The sequence below is a fragment of the Mauremys mutica genome, chromosome 2, assembly GCF_020497125.1.
Source record: "Mauremys mutica isolate MM-2020 ecotype Southern chromosome 2, ASM2049712v1, whole genome shotgun sequence".
Taxonomy (NCBI): domain Eukaryota; kingdom Metazoa; phylum Chordata; order Testudines; family Geoemydidae; genus Mauremys; species Mauremys mutica.
Window position 1 is genome coordinate 58,952,911 of NC_059073.1, and position 21,669 is coordinate 58,974,579.

The following is a 21,669-nucleotide window of genomic DNA, read 5'->3' on the forward strand; positions in this document are numbered from 1 at the left end:
GCGGTGATTTAAAGAGCTCCAGGCTCCAGCCACTGCGGGAAGCCCCAGGCCCTTTAAATCGCCGGTGGAGCCCCGCTTCCACAGCCCCGGGGTAGGGACGGCAGGGCTCTATTGGGATTTAAAGGGCCCAGAGCTCCCCGCAGCAGCCAGCGCCCTGGACCCTTTAAAGCGCCGCCGGAGCCCTGCTAATACCACTCTATACGTGAACCCATGTTATATCGGGTCGTGTTATAGCGGGGTAGAGGTGTACTGTATAGCAGTATTTTCATTGTCTTTCTTGTAATTCCCCATCCAGGGAATGTTAGGGAATGTTTGTGGCTAATTTAACACCTGTACATTTCCATGGATGATGATAACCAAAGTCCATTCACAGTTTATTGGATAAAGTATCTATTTTCTATTTCAGATTTGTTAAATTCAGATCTGGAAGCATTATATTTTTATTTTCAATATTCTGTATCGTTTTCTGTGTGCCTCAAGTGCATAATTTACAGTGGATGATATTTTTGTATTAATTAATTATTGCTGTTTCTTGGACTTTTGGTTAAGTAAGGAATAGATCTTATATCAATCTACTCTGCCAGGTGGTGGATTGATAATTTAATAACTCTTCTAACTATACATTTACCTCAGATTCTACACTACTATTCCATGGTCATTCTGAGTCAAAGATACAATAAGATGAGTTGATTACACTGCAGAAAGCATTTGAGGTGGCACAGCTCAAAGAACAAGGACTCTCCAACTGCTTTTGTAGCACAGGTGCTGCCAGATGAGCATTATAACATTACTGAACACTCCAAGGTGTCAGTCCCACCAGCTGAGCCTGTAGACAGGAACTGGAGTCTCTTGCAGTAGTTTGGTATGCCATCAAGTGCTCAGGTGACAATTTGGTGCGTACAGAAGTCACAGTAATTTTGAGACAAGAGGCTCCCTTGATAGCCTATGGAAGAGAGCTAGGATACTATCTTCCCTTGCTCACTGAAGTCTCCAGGAAAATCAGATTGGGAAGCAGGAGCTATTCATGTAATTCTGTTCTGATACGGTCTCATCCAGGGATTGGATTTTGGGAATCTGGCGTCACGGTTGGTGGTGGTGTTAGTTACTTATGAGATTTGTGTTGTTAGAGAGATCTAACTGCATTTAGCAGTCTGGGTAAAATAATCATTCAGCCTGAACAGTAAGTGCTAACAATTTCAAACAGGAGATGGAAGAACATTTAAGAAAAACTGATGTTATTCAGCAAATGGGACCCAAGAGGGTTATGGAGAAAGCAGGGGAGGAGGACCATATCATTTTTTCCTCAGTAGTTGCAGAATGGGAGTTTAAAGGTCAATCGACTTCATACCCTTGGAAAATACATTTGTGCACGGTTGGTGTATCTAAAGGATTAGTTCAGCTATAAGAGAGCACTTCCAACAGAGAGCTCTGTATGCATTTGTGGTTAAGAGTGGCCACAAGTGACCTTGTAATTGTGTTGCTCTCAACATCTCGACCGAGATCTGGTCCTCTTAGTCCTCTTCACATCTGGCGAAGCTATCTCATCATCAGCCCAACATAATCATCTCCTTGAGAAATTGGATCATTTTTGCTGAGGCAGTATTGGTATCTTAACCAAGGCTTTATTCAAGTTCTCCATTCTCTCCTCCAAGCTCTTTCCTTACTTCAGACATCTCACCCCCAGAACTTCCTCTCCCTCACTGATTTCTCCTCAGATTTCATCCTCACTCATAACTTTACTGAGCTTTTATCTTAACTCCAACTATCTCTCCATCCTCATCTGCTAGACTTATTCTTTCTTCTCTCTCACATGTAGGTCATGCCCTTTATTTCATCATCACAACTCCCACTCTCCTCTTTTCTACTCTGGTAATGAATGATCTTGCCTATGCAGGCCACTCTTTGGTTACACTGAAGCACTGACCCATTGCTTCACCCCTCAGAAATCACTGTCTTATTGCTCTTCCAAGCATCCGAACTGTCAGCTCTCTATCCTGATTTGGTATCACTCCCTGATTTGTTGACCCATCTACTTTTGTTAATAACAGCTCTTTCCTGTCCTCTGCCTTATGTTATCTCCCTTCAAAACTCATACGCTAGCCTTGATCATTCTTAAGTTTTATTGGTACACTGAACTACTATGCAGACCCTCAAATGCACAAGTCATTGCCTCAGAAAATGCGATGTGTCCTGAATCCATGTCCACTAGAGCATTTAATCAGATATTCTGTAGAAATTCCCTTTGTTTTATTTTCTGTTTGCTCTTTATATTAAAAATACCAAGACTTGTTTTTCATGAGTTCTCATTCCCCAAATGCAGAGGGGAAGGTGTTGAAACTTTCACAAAGAGCTTTTCTCTCAAGTGTGCGTCAAGAGTTTGAGTTAAATAATAAAAACAAAAACAACATAAACAGAATTTTAAAACGTCTGACTAAAAATTATCCCCTTCTCCACTGCTCAGGTTTCAGCCTCGTCTCTTGTGGTGTCATAATTCTAGTAGTTCTCCAGTTGTGCAGAGAATCTTCCAGCAAAATCAGGGAACTCCAGACCTGATGTTAATAATGTAAAAAACAAACAAAAAAACAACCAACAACAAACCAAAACAATTTTTTTTCTTGTCTTATTCAGTCGTAAAGAAGCAAATAATATACTTATCTTTTAACATGGTTGTTGTGAGGTTAAACAAGCTGGTTTTTTAATAGGGGCGGGCGCCACATTACATCACTTTGTTTAACCTCACATAACTAAGATCTTTTAATGGATGGCACTATGTAAGTACAAAGTATTATTTTTGGTGCCTGTATATTAGTGATTGGTTGCCTGTGAACTGCCTCAGACAGATGCATTAGGTAAATAATTCTGGTGTCTAGGCCAGTATTTCTGCTTCTGAAGTCCAAGGTGATATGTAGACTATTGCTGAGTACATAATGGCCATAGTGTTTACCTATTCCATTGTTTTACTAATGTTTTCTAAAGTACACTTAAAAGCTATTTCTAATATAGAAATTGTCAGGCTTTTACCATTTTTATGGAAATACTTAAATTACTCATTTTTGTTACTAAAATAGCCACCCTTATTTTAAGAATTTCTCCAAGGCTTTTCGGTGAAATTGGATTTATGATGGGCCAGATGCTAAGAGACGTTGAGCAGCTGCAGCTCCTGTGGAAATTCCTGTGAATCTGCAGTGATCAACACCTTACAGGATCTGGTCTACAGTGAATTGCTTCATGGTGAAGTAATTTAGTGCCAGATTCTGATACCCTCACTCACGTTGCAAAATACCTTACTTTGCAGTTAGTCCTGTTGATTTTAGTGGGACTAATCAAGAAATAAGGTATTCCTCAGCATGAGTAAGTGTGGCAGAATCTTGGTCTTAAAAATAAACTGTTTAGTGGTTATTGCTGGCTGATTTTATTGAGTTCCCAAGTACTGATCATACCTCACATAACCTATCTTTGGCTGAAAGAAGATTGTTAATTTCAAATGATCAGTTTATTTTATAAAGTAAGCAGATTGCATGTAGGGCTAAATCATGGCCCTGTAGGCATGGCAGCCCACAGGAGTAAGGCACACACTTCTACTGGCTGTACAGATTGTAGTACAGGGAGCAAGGCATGTTCCACTGAAGTGTTCTGGGGGTGAGGGAGGAAGTGGGCGAAGCCTTGGCCCTTCCCAACACACCAACTATTGTAGCTTTCTCCTCAGCACAGAGGGGAGACCAGGAGACAAATTGAGTCTCCGAGTCACAATCTGCTTTCCAGTGTGCTTCAGGTGCAGTAGAACAGTGCTCTGCCCCTTGTTCAGGGAAAAGCTATGACTCCGAGTCACTGAAACAAGAAAAGACTGAAAACTTTGGGGGAAAAGGAATATTCTGACAGTACTGAACGAGAGGGGAGAAAGAATTAGGTCTGGTTTGTTCAGAGCTGGACTGAGAGACAGTTCTCTATACATGGGACTATCTCCTGGAAGTCACATGACATCAGGTTTCATGTTCAAAAATAATATGTTCCTAGACCTCGTGGTTGTGAAGAAAAGCTTGATAGCATGTCCCACTGTAACTGATGAAGAGGACATTTTCCTGAATCTGCAGACAGCCCTGTGATGGCTTTAAGATGGTTAAGTGCCCTATTCATTTTATTGCATTGTTAGCTCAGGAACTGGCTGCCAGGGGGCCCTGTCAGTACCACTGCAGCAGCGGCTATGTCTGTGGGAGGCTTGTTGTCACGATGGCTCTGGGAAGTGAGGTTGGCAAGGGCCCTCACACACAGAATCCTTTGCTCTGATGGGTGAAGGCTGAATTCTCCTCTGGGAGGGAATCCCACACAGTGCGAAGACAAAGTGGGATGGGCCAGGGAAGAGGGAGTCCCCAACCTGTCCGAAGAGGAATGGTGGGTAAAAGCAAAGATGCCTCTTGCACTGGTGGCTCTGCCACTGCTACTGCAGGCAGGGATGGGAGCACAGCACAGAGGTAAGACTGGGGACTACCCAGGTAGAAATGTTACCCAGGCCCCTACATTGCCTTAATCTAGCCATTTATATAGTATTCCTCCATACCACTTTACAGTTTTCTAGTATGTGATTGGCAGATGTAGACAAAAAGTTCATACACACCTGTATTTGATTGTAGGGTTAGAAGTCTTTTTAGAGATTACAATTTTAAGCAACTGCTAACAATTACCATTAAAGAAGGGATTAAAATTGTTTTTCAAGTGTTAGTGATTATACTGCATAGCTAGTCTGCATATTTTCCTTACATGATTGCCCACGGGTGTAAATAATATGCTTGTGCATGGAAATTATTTATAGGTCTTTCATGAATGCACCTCCAGGTTATATGCAGCAGAAGGTGCACCACTGTTGATATATATGGTGAAATATAGTTCCTGAGACTCCTATTAATTGTCATATATTACTCTGCATCTTTGCTATAACCTTTATGATTTACAGTTACATATGATTCTGTAATATGAGATTTGTATTGAATTTATGATTTTTTCTTGATAGTCACATAAAAATCTAGATTTTGCAGAGGAATAATAAGATTATAAGAACTTTAAGTGAGCAAAGATCCACTCATGCTGGGTGGACAACTCCTATCTAGAGATACGTCAATAGATATCTCATTTGTTTGTATGTCTAGTCTCCCAAATTTTATTAACAAAAGTATACGTATGAAAGCAATTTCTGGGATTTGTTTCTGAAGAGTTCTTATGCTTCTATAGTTCATTCCTCACTTGATATCATAATGGTCATCCTGTAATATAATTTCCACAGCAACTAAATTGTGATATTCAGACAGAAAGTTATACATTCAGATTAGGAATAAGCAGCAGGCACAGAAGAATTTTATAGAAAGATCCTTAGTATTATTTTAAAAATAGGCAATAAAACTTAAGAAACTATATTTCTTAGCACAGATGTTCCAAAAGAGATTTTTTTTAAAGTTTTCCGTGCTTCATCAGCAGCTGTTTAAAAGCAAGTTTTGATTAGTCTCATTAAACGTAAATTCTAAAGTTAAAATCCCAACAGTTTTCAAGTATATTAATATAATGTCCAAAATACTACATCATTTGGTTTTTTAAAATAGTCAGTGATGGCAATAATATCTACCTCTTAGGTGTTTCATATGACTTAATTAATTATTACTTATAAAGCACTTTGAGATCCTCAGCTGGAAGGTGTTATATAAGTGAAAAGTACTATTACTGTTTTTAATTTACCATCTCCTTTATGACAATGTAGGTGGTTTATAAGAGCATTTGATATATCATGCTGAATATCTTTTTATTCATCATATGCCATATATTAGTTATTTTAACATTTAGAAAGTTTGGTAGTCTGGAAAAATTCCAAACTATTGTTCCAGACAGCAGTTAGATATTTGGGTGGATCATGTAAAAACATTGAAAAGGCTGAGAAAGCATGTGAAATGTTTGTTTTAAGTAATATTACATCAATGGAATAGACATCTGCAGTACTTGATTTAGTTTAAAATATTTTGTAAAAAAGTTAGCATTGTGCTGTTTTTTCCAAAATAGATTCTTTTTCATAATAGTATTTCTGTACCAGTGTGTTCTTTCACTTATATTATTGAATTAATCACCATTATTTCTCAAATGCATTTAGTGAAATTGGATTTACAATTTGTCAGATTTAGGAGGTGCAGAGTACTTGCCACTCTATTTTGTGATGATTGTTTCTTGGTTTATGTAGCCCAGTTTTACCTGACAGTAAACTGGGAGATGTGCTATGTCTGCTTAAACCATTTAAACCCAGTATCCATTTTACAAAGCAATTTAAACAATGTGAGGTGAGATGAGATTTATCTGAAGGTGGCGGAGTCTCAGATGAAGGGTATATTATTAAAATACTGTACATAACACTGCTTTATACATATGCATATGGTGTTTTATACTTATAGGGTTGTATTCTAGATTGTCCTGCATGGATCTGTCCGGGGAGGAAGATGGTGCATGGAACCTCTTCCTGCCCCTCTCCAACACTTCCATAGGATAGCCATTCAGAAGTCATGCAACATATTGATCTGGGCCTCCAGTCCTGCAAGAGGTTGACACAGGTGCACACCCTTGTGCCTGTGCAGAGGTCCACTGACTTCCCTGGAGATCTGTCCATGCAAAGTCAGTTGGAGGCCTGGAGCCATAAGGCTCTCTAAGCTTTAGGCAAGGAGACAGGATGTAGTAATCAGCTGGATAAGGAATGTGTCTTGCTCTTTCCATTCATGTACCCACTCCCACTGTGCACCTGTTAGAGCCTGAATTGCTCTGATCTGAAGCAACTTTATGGAGCACTGTAGGGTTCCCTGTCAGCAGGCCACTTGAACTTTCTTGTCTGTGTTTGCCCTGCACAGGCAGTCGGGTTTGAGGAATTGTAGCTTGGCTGCTGTGGCTCCGCACTTGCTCTTGTAGTGGCTCAATGGGGAGGAAGCCAGAATTTGGGGGCCAGTCCTAATTTTACTCATGCAAGTAGTTCTGTTAGTGGGGCTTGTGTGAGTCTGTATACTTATGTGAATATGGTTTGCAAGGTCAGACCGTTGAACCACACATTACATCTCCTGTTGTGAAATTAATCACTGCAGTCACTAAACTATTTGCATTTTAACAATATAACCAAATACTTCATGAAACCTTTTCATGCCTTTAATCAGCAATATTAGATTGTGGTCTAACCATATGACTTTTATAATGAGTTAAAAGTCAAACTGAGTAAAGCAACTACAAGACACACCTATAACCAGTTTGCTCAGATAGCAGTCTGAAACTTCAACAAGGAAGCATGTTCACCATTTATTTGAATGTAAGGATTTTAATTATAGCTTGTACACCTCTGCCCCAATATAACGCAACCCGATATAACACGAATTTGGATATAACGTGGTAAAGCAGTGCTCCGGGGGGGCAGGGCTGCGCACTCCGGCGGATCAAAGCAAGTTTGATATAATGCGGTTTCACCTATAACACGGTAAGGTGTTTTTGGCTCCCAAGGACAGCGTTATATCAGGGTAGAGGTGTATTTCGAATCTACTCCGGGAAGCAGACATCTTATTTAAAAGATAGCATTTGTGCCACTGAGATTAGGGAAACCTACAGTTTCAATTCTTCTTTAAGACTGTCCTGCAATCTTAAAATGACATTCAGATGCATTGCAAATAAAAAATAATCTATAAACATTGAACCATAGCATTTTTCTTCTGATTGCTAAACTAGTTGCCGAACTGGCTTACCACTGTAAAATGGACTCCCTACTGCCAGGTGTCACAAATGTCATATTTTAGGCAGTCTGACTGCTACCAACAGAAGGCTCCCATATGCTTGTTGTAATTTAATAAAACATTTTTATGTTCATCATTACCTTTTAAACTATCTGCAAAATGGATATCATTTATTTTTCAAAACATAGCTTGACTGTACACTAAGACTGCCTCACTTAAGCCCTGATCCTGAGCAGTCTTGCACACATGAGAATCTCAGTTGATTTCCTCAAGTGTGTCAAGTTATTCAGGTGCACATATGTATGCAGGATTGGGACTTCATTGTCTAAAAAGATTATTTAAAATTCTGAAGTGTTGTTATCAAGAGCAATTATCCTTAACTACACGTCATTAGCAATATTGAAGGATTTTCCATAATTGCACATGAATAAATTCTTTGGGTCTCTAATACATAGCATAATTCCTATGGTGTAAGTGGGTGATATACATTCACACTGAGCAAAGAATACATCTTCTCAAGTGCAAGTCACAAAGATATTATTTACAATATATATTGTGTCACAGGTGTCCATAATGCTTAAAAAAAGGACAGTTTCCTTCACTGAAGGGTATGCGGCCTAAATAAGGCACGTTAGCACAGAAAATGATGACAACAGACAATGAGGTAGGGATGTAGGAAGGAAGAGGATTACAACAAAATAAAGATTGTGTTACCATTTTCTGAGGTGTGGCTATGTCTTGTTAGTTCTGACATCTAAGTACCTCATTTGTGCATGCCAGATGGTCTGTTAATGCTGAATTTCAAGCACAGTTTTAGAGGCCACATTTAGGACCTTTTTTTTAAAAAAAAGTATCCTTCCCTTTAACGTCCATTTAAAACTAGTTTTGGTTATAATCAGGTAGACTATACATTCTGACTTACAGTTACTACTGCAAAAGACCCATTGATTATAAGTATACAGTTTGTTTTCAGGTGGGAAGCATCTAAACTGACAATGGTATAGTTGTCCATCTTTAACTCACTGCAAGTGTAATGAGAATGGTCTTTGCTTTCATTTTCAGCACCAAAGGGAATTCTCCATCTCTCACCTGATGTTTATCAAGAGATGGAAGCAAGCCGCAACAAAGCAGCCCCTGGCACTACTGGAAGCTATTTGTCATCCAAAGAAATGAGCCAGACTTCTAGCTCTTTCTTCAGCATATCTGCTACTACTAATAGTACAGCTACAATTGCCAGGGAACTCCTTATGAATGGAACATCCCCGACTGCAGAAGCCATAGGTCTAAAAGGAATATCTCCTGCTTCCCCCTGTTCTGCAGTGCAGCCTTCAAAACAGCTGGAGTATTTGGCAAGGATTCAAGGCTTTCAGGTATGGGAGGAGGAAAATGAAGCTCTTCAGCCAGAATCATAGCATTGCCATCTAGGATTTCCCTCTTGCCCTCTAGAGTATGACCACGCATGCCATTTATCTTGTAAAATTAGCAGGGGCTCTAAGAAAGTTTCCTGATCCAGGAGATTCCCCCTTACACAATATACATTCTCCTCCTCTGTGTATGTCTGCAGTACAAGTATGGGGTTGTAGCTATGATTACAACTCAAGGAGACCTACCCAAGCCAGCTTTAACCTAGCTAGCTCACATACTGGAGCAGTGAAGCTGTGGCAGCATGTGTTTCAGTGCAGGCCAGCCGTGTGAGTAATTACCCAGGGTTCCAGGTGGGCTTGCACAGCCTGCACCAAAGTGTGCGCTGCTAGGTTTTCACTTTTCCAGGACCCAAGCTAGCTAGCTAAGGAATGTCTGCTTGAGCTGCAGTCACAACCCGTGATTGCAGTATAGATATAACCTTAGCCCATCTTTCTCCCCATTTGTCCTCCTTAAACAATTATAAACTTAAAAGATGCTTTCCACTTCCCTTGCACTACTTTGTGCATCTCCTCCTCTCAGTGCACTCCTTCTGTTCTGATACTGGCTCTTCTCTTAGGACCTGGTCCAGCAAAGCACTTAAGCTTGTGCTTAATGTTAAGATGTGAATAATGTCATTGATATCAGTGAGACTACTCACATACATAAAGTTAAGCACTTGTTTAAAGGCATTGCTGGATGGGGGCCCTTATGGTACTCCTTATAATTGGTGTTTTGCTTTCCTCTCTGCACATGCTACAAGTAGACTGAAGAATGAAGTACTGATTGGAAGGTGTAACTTAACAGCATGTCTGGTGTCAGAGCAGCATAGAGTGCTCTTGATGCCATGGCCAGTACTAGTGAAAGAATAACATAGGATTTACCATACTGGATCAGTTAACTAGTCCATCAAGTCTTATAACCTGTCTCCAGCAGTGGGCAATACCTTATACTTCATAGGCCAGTAAAAAACCTCCGTAATGCACCTAGCCATTTGTGCAGTGCTACAAAGAGGGAGAAGGAAGCTGCCTTGTGATCACACTTGGAAAAATACATACATATGTGCAATAGTATATTTTAATGTGTTTCAACATTGGAGGGTAGGACTGGCTGTCTGCTAAAATTCCATCATTTTACTGTCGTGGTTTTTTTCTCCTCAGACTTACAAATTTGTTTTGTTTGATAACTTTGTTTCATATGATTTAGCTCATGTAGTATGATCATGTATTATCTGCTTAACTAAATTATGAAAATTAAAGGTTTCTATTAGAATTTTTGTATGCCCATGATTGGTTTTTTTCACACCCATGTAATTTACAAAGTATGCAGTTGCTTGTAATGATTCAACAGGACCGCTAAAATTGGAGGCATAGTGTCAGGCACTGTGTTCCATAAATTGGCATAGATCCATTGACTTCAACAGAGCTACATCGATTTGCACCAACTGGAATGGGCCCATTGTTCTTAACGAAGAAAACACGCACTCCAATTCTGAACAATCCTCAGTATATAGCTTTAGATTGATTAGTTTATTTCTTTTAATACAAGAAAAGGCAAAAATCTAAACCCCAGTACAGTAGAGTTAAATTACTAATAAGAGTTAAATATCTTGTATTTCTCTGAGTTCCATTTGTCATCTGCATACAGTAGGAGCAGACAAATCCTGATGAAAGGAAATTCAATCCTTGATGTTTTCACTGCTTCCTTTCACATCTTGTCAGACTGCTTGTGTCTGCTAGTAGTATTTTATTTTCATATACCCAAAGCACAATTTATGGTACTATTTTCCCAAGCTATATCTTGATTCCTACTTAACTGTAGTATGTGGCTACTGTAAAATAATTATTTGTGTTTGTCCTGATTTTTTATTCTTTGATTCTAGATGATTGTGTTGAAATTGTAGTTTTTAAAAAGGGTCTTAACTTGAGCCAGACATATAATCCCTGCTTTATCCTTACTTTTTACTTATCCATAATACTGCACAACAATACACTAACTTTGGTAGAAAATCTATTTGATTTCCACAGACCCTCTGTATATAAAACTGGTGATTTTACATCATATCACCATGCTTTTTTAATGCCTTGGTTGAATGAATTTGGTATTGATGTGAAACTCTGTGCCACTGCTGGATCACTGAACTGAGGTGGAGCAGTGAACAGAATCTCTGTGGGAAATGGCTTAGTGGCCTGTCAGGTGCATATCACAGGTCTCTTCACCATTTCACTGTAGAAAGCTCTTTGTGTTTAAGAGTTTAAAAGACTATTTCTTTACAGGTTAACTTTCTCAGGCATATTTACCAAGTAGAAAAATAGTACATTCACAAACAGGTAGCTTGTTTCATGTTTCCTGAATGCCTTGAAATGATTTTTGAACTGTTAGCATGTATGTGTGTTCTGGTCCACAGAATAACAGCAGTTTTGTCTTTCATGATCAACAAATACATTTTGTTTTGTTATAATGTATTTTTTTTTAAAAAATAAATACGTGTCTGAAGTTTTATTATTGTAAATGTAAACAAAAATATTTGCTTATTGATTTTTTATATTTCTTTCAACTTCTTTAGCTGAAGAGGGAACCTTTTGTTATGTGGTTATTTAATTTAAATTCTTCTGAACCAATTGTATATGACATCAGTCATGGTGTGTTACAAACTATTAATAGTTAAAGCTAAAAGCTATCGGGACCAATACGTGGAAAAGCGCTTTAAAAAGTGTATTAAATTTTCTTGACTTCTTATTTCAAAGAAATTTGTAAATGGTAGATAGCATCTGTATTATGGTGAGAGAGCTGCTATCCATGGATACTTTCCAAGAATGGCAGAGTTCAAATTACCATTCTTAATTAAGCCAAATACTTCACAAATAAGCCTTTACAAAGTCTGAATAAAGCATTCTTAATACTTATTTTATAAAATATGTATGCAAATGATCTACAAGTTAATTATTTTGCAGACGATTGCTGAGTGATTGCTTAAAGGAAAATTAAGCTTTGGTTAAAATAGTTATTTTTAAATAACTGTCTTTTTATTTCCTGCTTTGTAACTGGAATAGAGAAGTTAAAACATATTTGCTGACAGTTTAAGTGTAGTAAATTATTTCAAAGAGTTTGTTGAAATTGAAGTCTCTACAGAAACAGTTTACACATTAATGGTCTAACCCTGTAGTTCTTACTAATGCAAAACACTCATTGGAGTTAGTTGGAGTCCACCAATTAATCCAGTGGGAGGTTTCCTCAAGGTACCATAATTTTTGGCCCCATCCTGCAATCGCTGAGTGTGGACACAATGATGCAACTGTGTGGAACCCCATTCGCTTCAGTAGTGCACCTGCATGCAGTGATCTCAGGATCAGGGCCTTAAATACATTCATCTTTTCACTATCAGGGCTCTCTAATAGGAGCTTCTGTTTGAATTTGTCACTGATTGCAGTGCTTGCACAGTATAACTATTTTCCCACTTCTGTTTGTTTATTAACTTCCATTTTATACACTATTTACTTAAAAATTGCATTGCTGGGCATTTTTCAAGTGATCCTTACCTCACTAAAATGTAGCATTTTGTGTGTCAAGTATTTGTCTGTGTCTGATTTAGGTGCAAGTCCTGCAAAGACTTACACTTATGACTAACTTCATGCCCATGAGAAGTCCCATTGGACTCTCTGAAGTCAATAGTACTACTCTTGGTGCACAAAGTTCAGCACTAGTGTAAGGATCATGGCCTTGAGGTGTAAGCAGAGAGAGGCCCAACCAGAACTGACTGCAATCAAGAAATATATCCTAATAGTCCAAACTTTGTGGCGATTTGGATATGGCTATCAATCCAGTCTTGTCTGGACCTAGGAATTGGATCTGATTGAAATGTATGGTTTGGATTAGAAGTTCAGATTGGTCTCTAATTGTAAGATCCTTGGAATGGGGACCATGGATAAAATCTTCAAAAGCACCTAAGGGTATGTCTACACTACCTGCCGATTGGCAGGCAGCGATCAATCCAGCAGGAGTCAATTTATTGAGTCTAGTCTAGATGCGATAAATCAATCCCCGAGCACTCTCCCGTCAACTCCTGTACTCCAACTCCACGAGAGGCACAGGTGGAGTCGATGGGGGAAGGATCTGGCCACTACTACTACATTTTGAAGTTATCCTTAAACTCATAATATCACAAAAATGTAGCAGTGGTAAATAGGAAGTAGGCTTTAGTGAGATATTTACCAAACATTTGAACACTGAACAACAAAGTTCTCTGGGTTAGCTTTCAGACATGCAGTTGCATACTGTGTGTGCTCGTTAGATTAGGGATAAAAACGACCAAGAAAATTACTGAGCATCCTCCAATTACCCAAATTCAAACAGCTGTAAGAGCAAAAATTAACAGAATGGTTCTTATGCTGCTGAACTGAAGTATGGTAGCATGCTGAGGAAATTCAGTGTGTTATCTCATTCCGAACAGGATGTTCTTGCTGCATAGGAAGAGTGGACAGAGCAGTAATGTCAACTGGGTTAGAAGATGAGGGAGCCCATCAAACAGGGCTCAGGGGCAGCACATTCAGAAGAAGGCCGCCTGGCTTCTAGGCAGGAGATCATAGGGCATTTCCTGTTAATGTTTATTCCGGGTAGCTTACAGAATGCATGCCGCACCTCTGCATATCACCTTGGCTTACAAATAGAGAGTTCCCATCGCTTCCATCTGCAGCTTCTGGAAGAGAGGGCATGGGAGCTTCATCACTCTCTTGCCTATATTTCCATTCCTCTTTCCTAGCTGCTAGGAGCAGGAAGGCTTTACTCTTTCTTACTTGCACCCATCTGTTGGGAAAAGCCTTTCTTCCGCCTTGCTGCTGTGTAAAAGGAGACATCTCATTCTTCCTCCAACGTGCTGGAAGGAAGGAAGACACTTACCACTCTTGCCACAGCTGTTTTCTGTCCTCCTTACCCCACCATAACATGCTTCTCCAATGCTGCTTCCTCCAGCAGCCTGTCCAAAGCACTCAAGAAGCAGAATGAAGTGAAGGGTGAGAGACATTTCTTCAAGGAGGTCTAACCAAACACCAAGTTTGAAGAAATTTGAATTTTAGCCATTTTTTAGTTGTTGTGATCCAATGGTCATTTGGTTGGGGAGGGTGGTAAACTGAAAAAAAAAATGTTTCCCTTCTCAGAGAATGATTAAAAAAAAAAAATTGGTAGATTTTCCTCAGTTTCCTTTTAAAAAAAATCTTACCCTTTCAGCTGAGACAAGCTTGCAAAGTTTCAGCCTGAAAAAAGTGATTGGGAAAAGTTGAGAACATATGAAAATGAGAGGTTATAACAGAAACCTGGATGTAACTTTCACTGTAGCTTTAGTTGTTAATTATTATAATAGCACATATATTCAAAGTTTCCATGGAAAGGGGAGAAGTCCTAAAGAATTATTTCTTGAGGAAAGTCTGGCTGATGCTGATCATGTAGAATGGAACCAAATCTAGAACATAAAACCAAATGATACTGTTCTCAACTCCAATCCTTCAACTGCAGAAACATTTGTAGCTATTATTGGCCTGGAAACTAGACTCTTTGCAAATGTTCCAGTACTGGAACAATACAAAAGTCTCTTAGCCAGTTTGAGTGGAAAAGCATAAACAATACATAAAGGAAAGGAGGTTGTGGAAATTATAAAACCCAGGCTTCCTGGCATCATTAATGTAAAATGCATTGGAAGACTGTTAGCAAACAGCTTTCAAAAATCTATTTTGAAAGAGGTCTTGCTTCCAGAGCGGTCAAGCCATAATTAGGATAAAATTATTTTTAAAAAACCTTTTCAAGGCTATCTAAAGTGACCCAATCTAGATAAGTTTTGAAAGAAGGCTGTTAAAGCACATTGTATTTCATCCATACCAGGGGCAAAAAAATATTTAAGGCTCCAATCCTACAACATCATGTGGGTAGACTGCTGTGCCTGCAAGGAGCCCCATTGAAATCTGTGGAGACCTGTACAAACACAGCAGTCCACCTGACTGCTATCAGTTGTGGGATTAGGGCCTAACTGAGAACACCACTTTATCACAGAGATGCTGTGAGCCACTGATTCAAATTCATACTAAGTGTTCCTCAAACATGTCAGACATTAATATTAATGATGAACAGTGGCAGAGGGCCAGTGGAGGTTGCTGATGTTTTTATTTTCTTTATTTTTTATATATATATATATATATATATATAAAATAAACTTCTTTGATACCAATGAGGTATCCCCATAGTAAGTCTATGTAACCATATGTTGTTGTGATTTTTATTTTTTGTATTACCATAGTGCCTATGAGCTCCAGTCAAGGATCAGGAACCACAAAGAGCTTACAATCTAAGTATAAGACAAGAGACAACAGATGGATGCAGACAGACTGACCGGGGAGTACAAGGAAACAATAAGACAGTGTTGGTCAGCATGGTAGACTGTGGTTTCAGCACACCAGACACGTTGTTGTCAAGTGTTTTGTAGGCATTACAGCAAAAGAGTGTTTGAGGAGGGTTTAGAAGGTGGCTAATGAGGGAGCTTGTTTAACAAGTGGGTGATGAAGGCTGGCATTATGGGCAGGACAGATGAGTCAACGTCTTGATAATGAATGAGACATGATTGGTAGAGTGGGGATAGGCCGTGAAAGGTCTTGAAAGTGAAGAGAAGCAGCTTATGTTTGATGCAGTAGAGAAGGTGGTCTCAAAGGGAGGGATTCAGGAGGGGTGACATGGTTAAAGCAGTGGGAAGAGCTTGGGGAGGAAGATTAGGAGCTCTCTTTTAGCTGGTTAAGCTTGAGCTGATGGCTAAACATCCACTAGGATATGTGAGGAAGACAGGCAGAGATTTTATTTTGAACAGAAGGAGACAGGACTGGAGTAAAGAGGTAAATCTGTGCGAGGGTAATTGAATTTGTGTTTTTGGATGAGATTGCTCAGAGATAAGTTGTAGCAGGAGAGGATAGAGCTGTGGAACCCCCACAGAAAATTGGATGAGGAGGATCCTCTGAAGGACATGTTGAAGGAGCAATGAGGAAGAGAACCAGGAGAGTGCAAGATTTCAAGAAGAGCATGGTTGACTGACTAAGGCAGCTGACATGTCAAGGAGGATGAGGCTGGAGTACTGGTTCTGAGCTTTGGCTTGGAAGAGGTCATTAGAGACTTGTATTCTTATTATGGTTTCCCCGCCACATATACTCCTTCCATGCCTCCCTCCTTTGTGCTACATTTTCTTGATACATCTTGTCTTGAATTTGGCTGCGATTCTGGAACTTACTGTTGATGGGCAGGTACAAATATCCACCTTGTGGTATCAGAGCCTTAGATTGTAAGCTCTTTGGATCAGCTTTTGATACTCTTGCCTCAGTGATATTTATTAGCACATTACTCTAATAGTCCCATTGGTTTCAGTGGAACTATTTATAGAATGAATAAGATATTGCTCATCATGAATAAGGGTGTTAGAGTCTGGCCGTTTGGAGCAGGGGGATGCATCTTCCTGCATGTTTAAACACCATGCTCCGCAGGGCTAACACAACAACAACAATATTAATAACAGCCCTTAATCCAAAAACTACCTCTAAAGTCTTAACCACATGCTTCCATTATCTCATAAAAGTCCCATCTCTTCCCTGATAACTTAAATCCGATAGAATCACTTGACAGAGTCATTATCCCAAGCTGCCTAGCACCTATCAGCCTTCATCTCTTCCTGATAGTTTGTCACTGATCTTTAATTTCTAACCATGTGTAGGTTTGCTAATATGAACTCTGCAGTTTCACTAGGTGCCAAGCCAAAGTCTTTATGTTCCCCGCATCCAAATGTCTGCAGTACCTTTCTGCTACCCTGCCCACCACTATCTCTCACCCTCAGAAGGAAGAAAGCCCAGTATTTAAAAGCATTTAATGCCTTGGTGTTTCTGTCGTCAGAAAACACCCAATGGAGTCTTCTTGTTTCCAGTTCAGTGAGGAGGGAGGACAGGTGGAGAGGAACTGTGCAAATTAGTTCAGGACTGGTGCATTCAATAAAATATTTTTGCGTTCATTGGTATCTTGAAAAGGGTAACTGAAATCCTCCTCCAAATGCCTGCATGTAACTTTCTGCATGAAGAAATGTAAAATTACATTCTCATAACCAACAAACTTGTGTGGGGAAAAAAAAGTTGTAAAGCTGTCATGATCTCTCCAAATATTGTAGTCAGTACTAAACAAGCCAGGCTCCGCTCCCTGCCAAGTTCTTTTAGAGTAAATCCTAATGTGACTTGGGAAGTTAGATACAAACCTTGCACTGGAGTGAAGCCAAAACTTAGAAATTCTTGAAGTCTCAGCTAGCAGAAATATAAAAAAGTGTGATGCTGAGTCTTTAGTATAGTGGGGTTTAGTTTTAACCCTCATATCATAACTTAGACTCTCAAACCAAAACCTTTATCAAGAAAAGTAGCAAGAAATGCAGGGGAGGAAGAAATGAGAGTAAAACCTGCCATTAAAATCCATGTTCCTCATTGCAGACAGGAGGCTAGACTTCCAGACAGTGAATTTTAGCTCACAATTAGAAGTCTGGCCGTTTTAAAAATTGGGAGTACAAAGAAACAGCATTATTTTTAGAAGTGAAATGTATGTGCCTTCTGTGAATGAAAATAATGGGGTGGGGTTTTTTGTATGTACAATGTTGCATACCAAAATTATTCCACAATAGAATGGATAGTGTGACAAAGCTCTGTCCTTGTCTCCCTGGGTCCCATGTTTCCTGGTGGATTTTGCTAGCCTCAGAGGCTCACTGTGATCCTCCATGTAGCCTCTCTCTCTCTAGAGGCAAGGGTCACAGCTTACTGAGCCATTTTCATCATAAGCCAGCAAAGGAGGGGAGGAGAAGCTACCCTTCCTTGCACAATCTGTTGTCTTCCAATCTGAGTGATTAATCGGGAGGGCAAAGGGGGGAGCCCAGGCCTGCCCTCTACTCCAGGCTTCAGCACAGGGACCCTAATAGTATCAGCTTCAGTAGCTAACTTTTTAGAAACGGACACATACAATTCCCTGGGCCACTTTCCCACAGCAGCCCCCACTTCCTCAAGATCCACTTCACCCTTACCTCAGGGCTTCCTTCCTTGTGCCTGATATGGTTTGTACTGCTCAGTCTCTCCAATAGCACAGCTTCCTCTTTCAGCTCCTGACACGCATGCCCACCTGTCTACCTGGGAGGCTTTTAACTAGTTTCAGCCAGCCCCTGATTGGCTTCAGGTGTCCCAATCAATGTAGCTGTCCTCCCTGCCTTCTGGAAAGATCTTAATTGGCCCCAGGTGTCTTAACTGACCTGGAGCAGCTGCCATGCTTATCCTGGTAACAGGGATTTGTTTAGCCTGTGGCTAATATATCTCTCCCATTACTTTACTATAGCCATCTGGCCTTGCCCCGTCATAATAGCTTATCACCAGATTTTCAGCAAATTCTGGGAGCTGTTTTTCTGCTTGCAATTTCACACTGATCAACTCCCTTGCTCATCAAGATAGTAACCTCCAATAAACGCTTTCACTTGCACAACATAGACAGCTTATAAGTTTCCATCTTCACTTGAACAATCTTCATAACCAAGAAGAGAATTAGGAGCAGGTGAATACATATTTCCATTGATGCTGAAGCCAAAATGTTATTTAAAATACGAATAAGTTTCTTTCTCCAAACCTGCCTTAATTCCTCAGTTATTAGAAACAGTTACATCAGTCACTTGTTCCTCCACAAACTTTCTAAAGCAAACCCTTTTCCTGCATACTTCATTAGCAAGGCACAAACCCCTCATTTTTCCCAGTACATATGAAGAAAACAGAAGATCACAGGGCTTTTTTAATACAAATTTGGCAGCATTTTCATATTTACTTTGACTGTTTGAAATATAAATTGAATTTGGCGCTTCTCTCCAAGAATATATTAGTTGTTTTCTGAATAATTATGTGTTAGTGAATCAGAGGCGGCTAAGACTTTTGTATTAGAACTGTGTCAGGTATGACTTACGTTGCTCTATAGTGTTTTATAATGTTTCATGTCTGAGTAATTCATGTGTGTTTTTTTTCAGGTTGGTTGGTTGTAGTGTTTTGTAGGTGATATATTTAAAATTTTTAACTTTGTACAATAAAAGTATTTTCTTCACAGATAAATATATCCCTCCGTAACTAGATTTGTAGGAAATGAACGCCGGCTCTCTTGTTCAGGCACAGAGTTGTCCTTGCAGTCACGAATGGCAACGATTGAAAACATTGTTGCTTGTTTTACATGTGAAACTTAGGCATGCCATTCTGACATCTTAATTCCCAGCACATATTATCTAGTAATAGAGGGAAGATAAATTAAGTTACTGTGCACATCTTGCTGCATTGTGATCCATGCAACTACAGTGGCTGAAGCCCTACTTTCCTCTCAGATGGAACTGAGCATCACAGTGACTACAAGGACGAGACAGGGAAGGTCAATGGCTAGGCCTTTCTCACTTGACTGAGCACAATGGATGTATGCATGAGCCTTTAAAATCACAGCCACCACTGAGAACAAGAGACATGTTTGGAGGGTATATAACTAAATGAGGCACAAGCCTTTTTTACTACGATCAAGTGCAGAATTAGTTTAATAAATATCTGATGTGTCCTCTTTGGGGGAATTATGTCCTGATCTAATCAGTTTTTTCCATCTTTACCTACTGCAGTTCACTATGTACAAAAGTTTTTATGTACAGCAACGTAAGTGTCCACTCCACTATAACCAGCAATATAAAAACCTGTTCTGGTAACCTATGATGAGGGTGACCAGATAGCATATGTGAAAAATTGGGACAGGGGGTGGGGGTAATAGGTGCCTATATAAGAAAAAGCCCTGAATATCAGGACTGTCCTTATAAAATCAGGACATCTGGTCACCCTACCTACCTTAACCTGTTTGTTAAGCTATCTATTTATGGCGCAGCAAGTATTTATTTCTTCGTCAGAAACCTAGTATGGTGTGTTTTAATAAAGATTTAAGCCTATAATACAGATGGTATGCTGGCTCTACAAGCAGGGAGCATGTTATGAATATCCCAAGATTTAGTGCTGAACTGTCAGTCTTTTAGCTACTGAGTATCTTTACTCTTCCATGCAGTAGCTACAATGAAAACTTTGCCCACTGCTGTGAAGTGGACACAGCGATTAATGAACCTGAGGCATACTAATCAAACATATGTTTTCTTGACACAATGATTGTGTTATATATCACATATGAATGTACAGGCCTTTATCTTTCCTTAATGATCTAGCAAGGGGTCTTTCTTAAATGTGGGTGTTTTTCATGCTCTACTTAGATTTGTTCCACAGGGGGTGACCATTAGAAACATCTGACAGGCATGCAGTTAGCCAGCTCCCTGCTGAGATTAGTAAAATACTATATTTAGTAATCCCACTACATCAAGGAACTCCAGCGTTGCAGGAAACAGTTTGATTCAATGCTTTTTTTGTGATTTTTCTTTTTATTTTTATGTCTTATTTTTTCATCTGGGACTGAGAAAAATATTTTCATCTGGGTCTTGCTTTTTGCATTTATACTCCATCATTTTGTAATTGTTTTTCATGTTTTGGGTCTTTTACCCTCCTTATTTTGTTTGCACTGTATGCCCCCTCCACTCTGCTCTCTGTCAAATTGTAAGGTAGCTACTAAGACCAGTAAGCAATGTTTTAACTTGATATTTCATGTGCCATTCCCTATCAGATTCTAACAATGTTAATTCTAACATTGGGGCAAAAGGTGTGTGTATGTGTGGGGGGGAGTTAAGGAGAATTAAAAGATTCACACCTTATTTGCTAGACTAATACATGGTAGAAACTCTTGCGTCTGAGCTTGGGTCACAAATGATTTGAATTCATCAGTGTATATATGTAAACCAGATTTATTATTGTGTAGCTTCCCAATACTATTTGTCATTGGAACAGAAGTGAACCAAAGTATGAGCACCATTTTTTTTTAAAAGCTGTCTCTTACTGCTTAAAATAGCAAATCCAATTACTAAGAGTATACAGTTAACATAAATAAAATAGTAAGGAGAAATGTGGCAAAAATAAACGATTCAACAAAAAGTTAAATGGAAGGAAAATATGTTGTAAGACTGTCATATGAATCAAAATTCTTTACCATTCTCTCTGTTCACCAACAGAAATCTGGAGTAACCTGTCTGAAATCATCAGAGTTACAATGATGTAAATTTAGAATAGTTGAGGGCAGAATTTGGCACTCTGAATTTAAGGACAGATTTTAAAGAAATGCCATCTTTTGTTCTAACAGAATGGCCCTGGTGGCCTGTCAATTCTAAAGATTTGTGCATTGCTGAACATAATGGCATTTTATTAGCCAGTTTATTTCTCTCTAGCATTCTGAGACTCCTGCTGGTACTTTGAATCAGTGTATTTTTTGGTTTGAAACATGAACTGCAGTGTCACATATGATTTTTTTTTTGTAGTCCACATTATTTTTTACGCTAATAAATGTTCAAGAACAAAAGTGTTTGGCCAGACAGAATTTGTGCTTCAAACTGTGAACAGCTAAG

At 39.3% G+C, this 21,669-nt stretch overlaps 1 protein-coding gene and 1 long non-coding RNA gene across 6 annotated transcripts in view; one reads left to right on the plus strand and one right to left on the minus strand.

The window, feature by feature from the left end:
• STAU2 (staufen double-stranded RNA binding protein 2) overlaps positions 1–21,669 on the plus strand; it is a 218,373-nt gene that overhangs the window by 92,439 nt on the left and 104,265 nt on the right. For all 5 annotated transcript variants that reach the window (XM_045004505.1, XM_045004506.1, XM_045004508.1 and 2 more), the window contains one exon: positions 8,793–9,100. In XM_045004505.1, coding sequence (XP_044860440.1) covers positions 8,793–9,100 — 308 coding nt within the window. The remainder of the gene's footprint in view (positions 1–8,792; positions 9,101–21,669) is intronic.
• LOC123363499 lies at positions 13,337–18,280 on the minus strand. Its single transcript, XR_006576781.1, has 3 exons — positions 18,202–18,280; positions 14,347–14,380; positions 13,337–14,256 (listed from the first exon to the last, which is right to left on the minus strand). It is a non-coding gene; the product is annotated as an uncharacterized LOC123363499 (long non-coding RNA).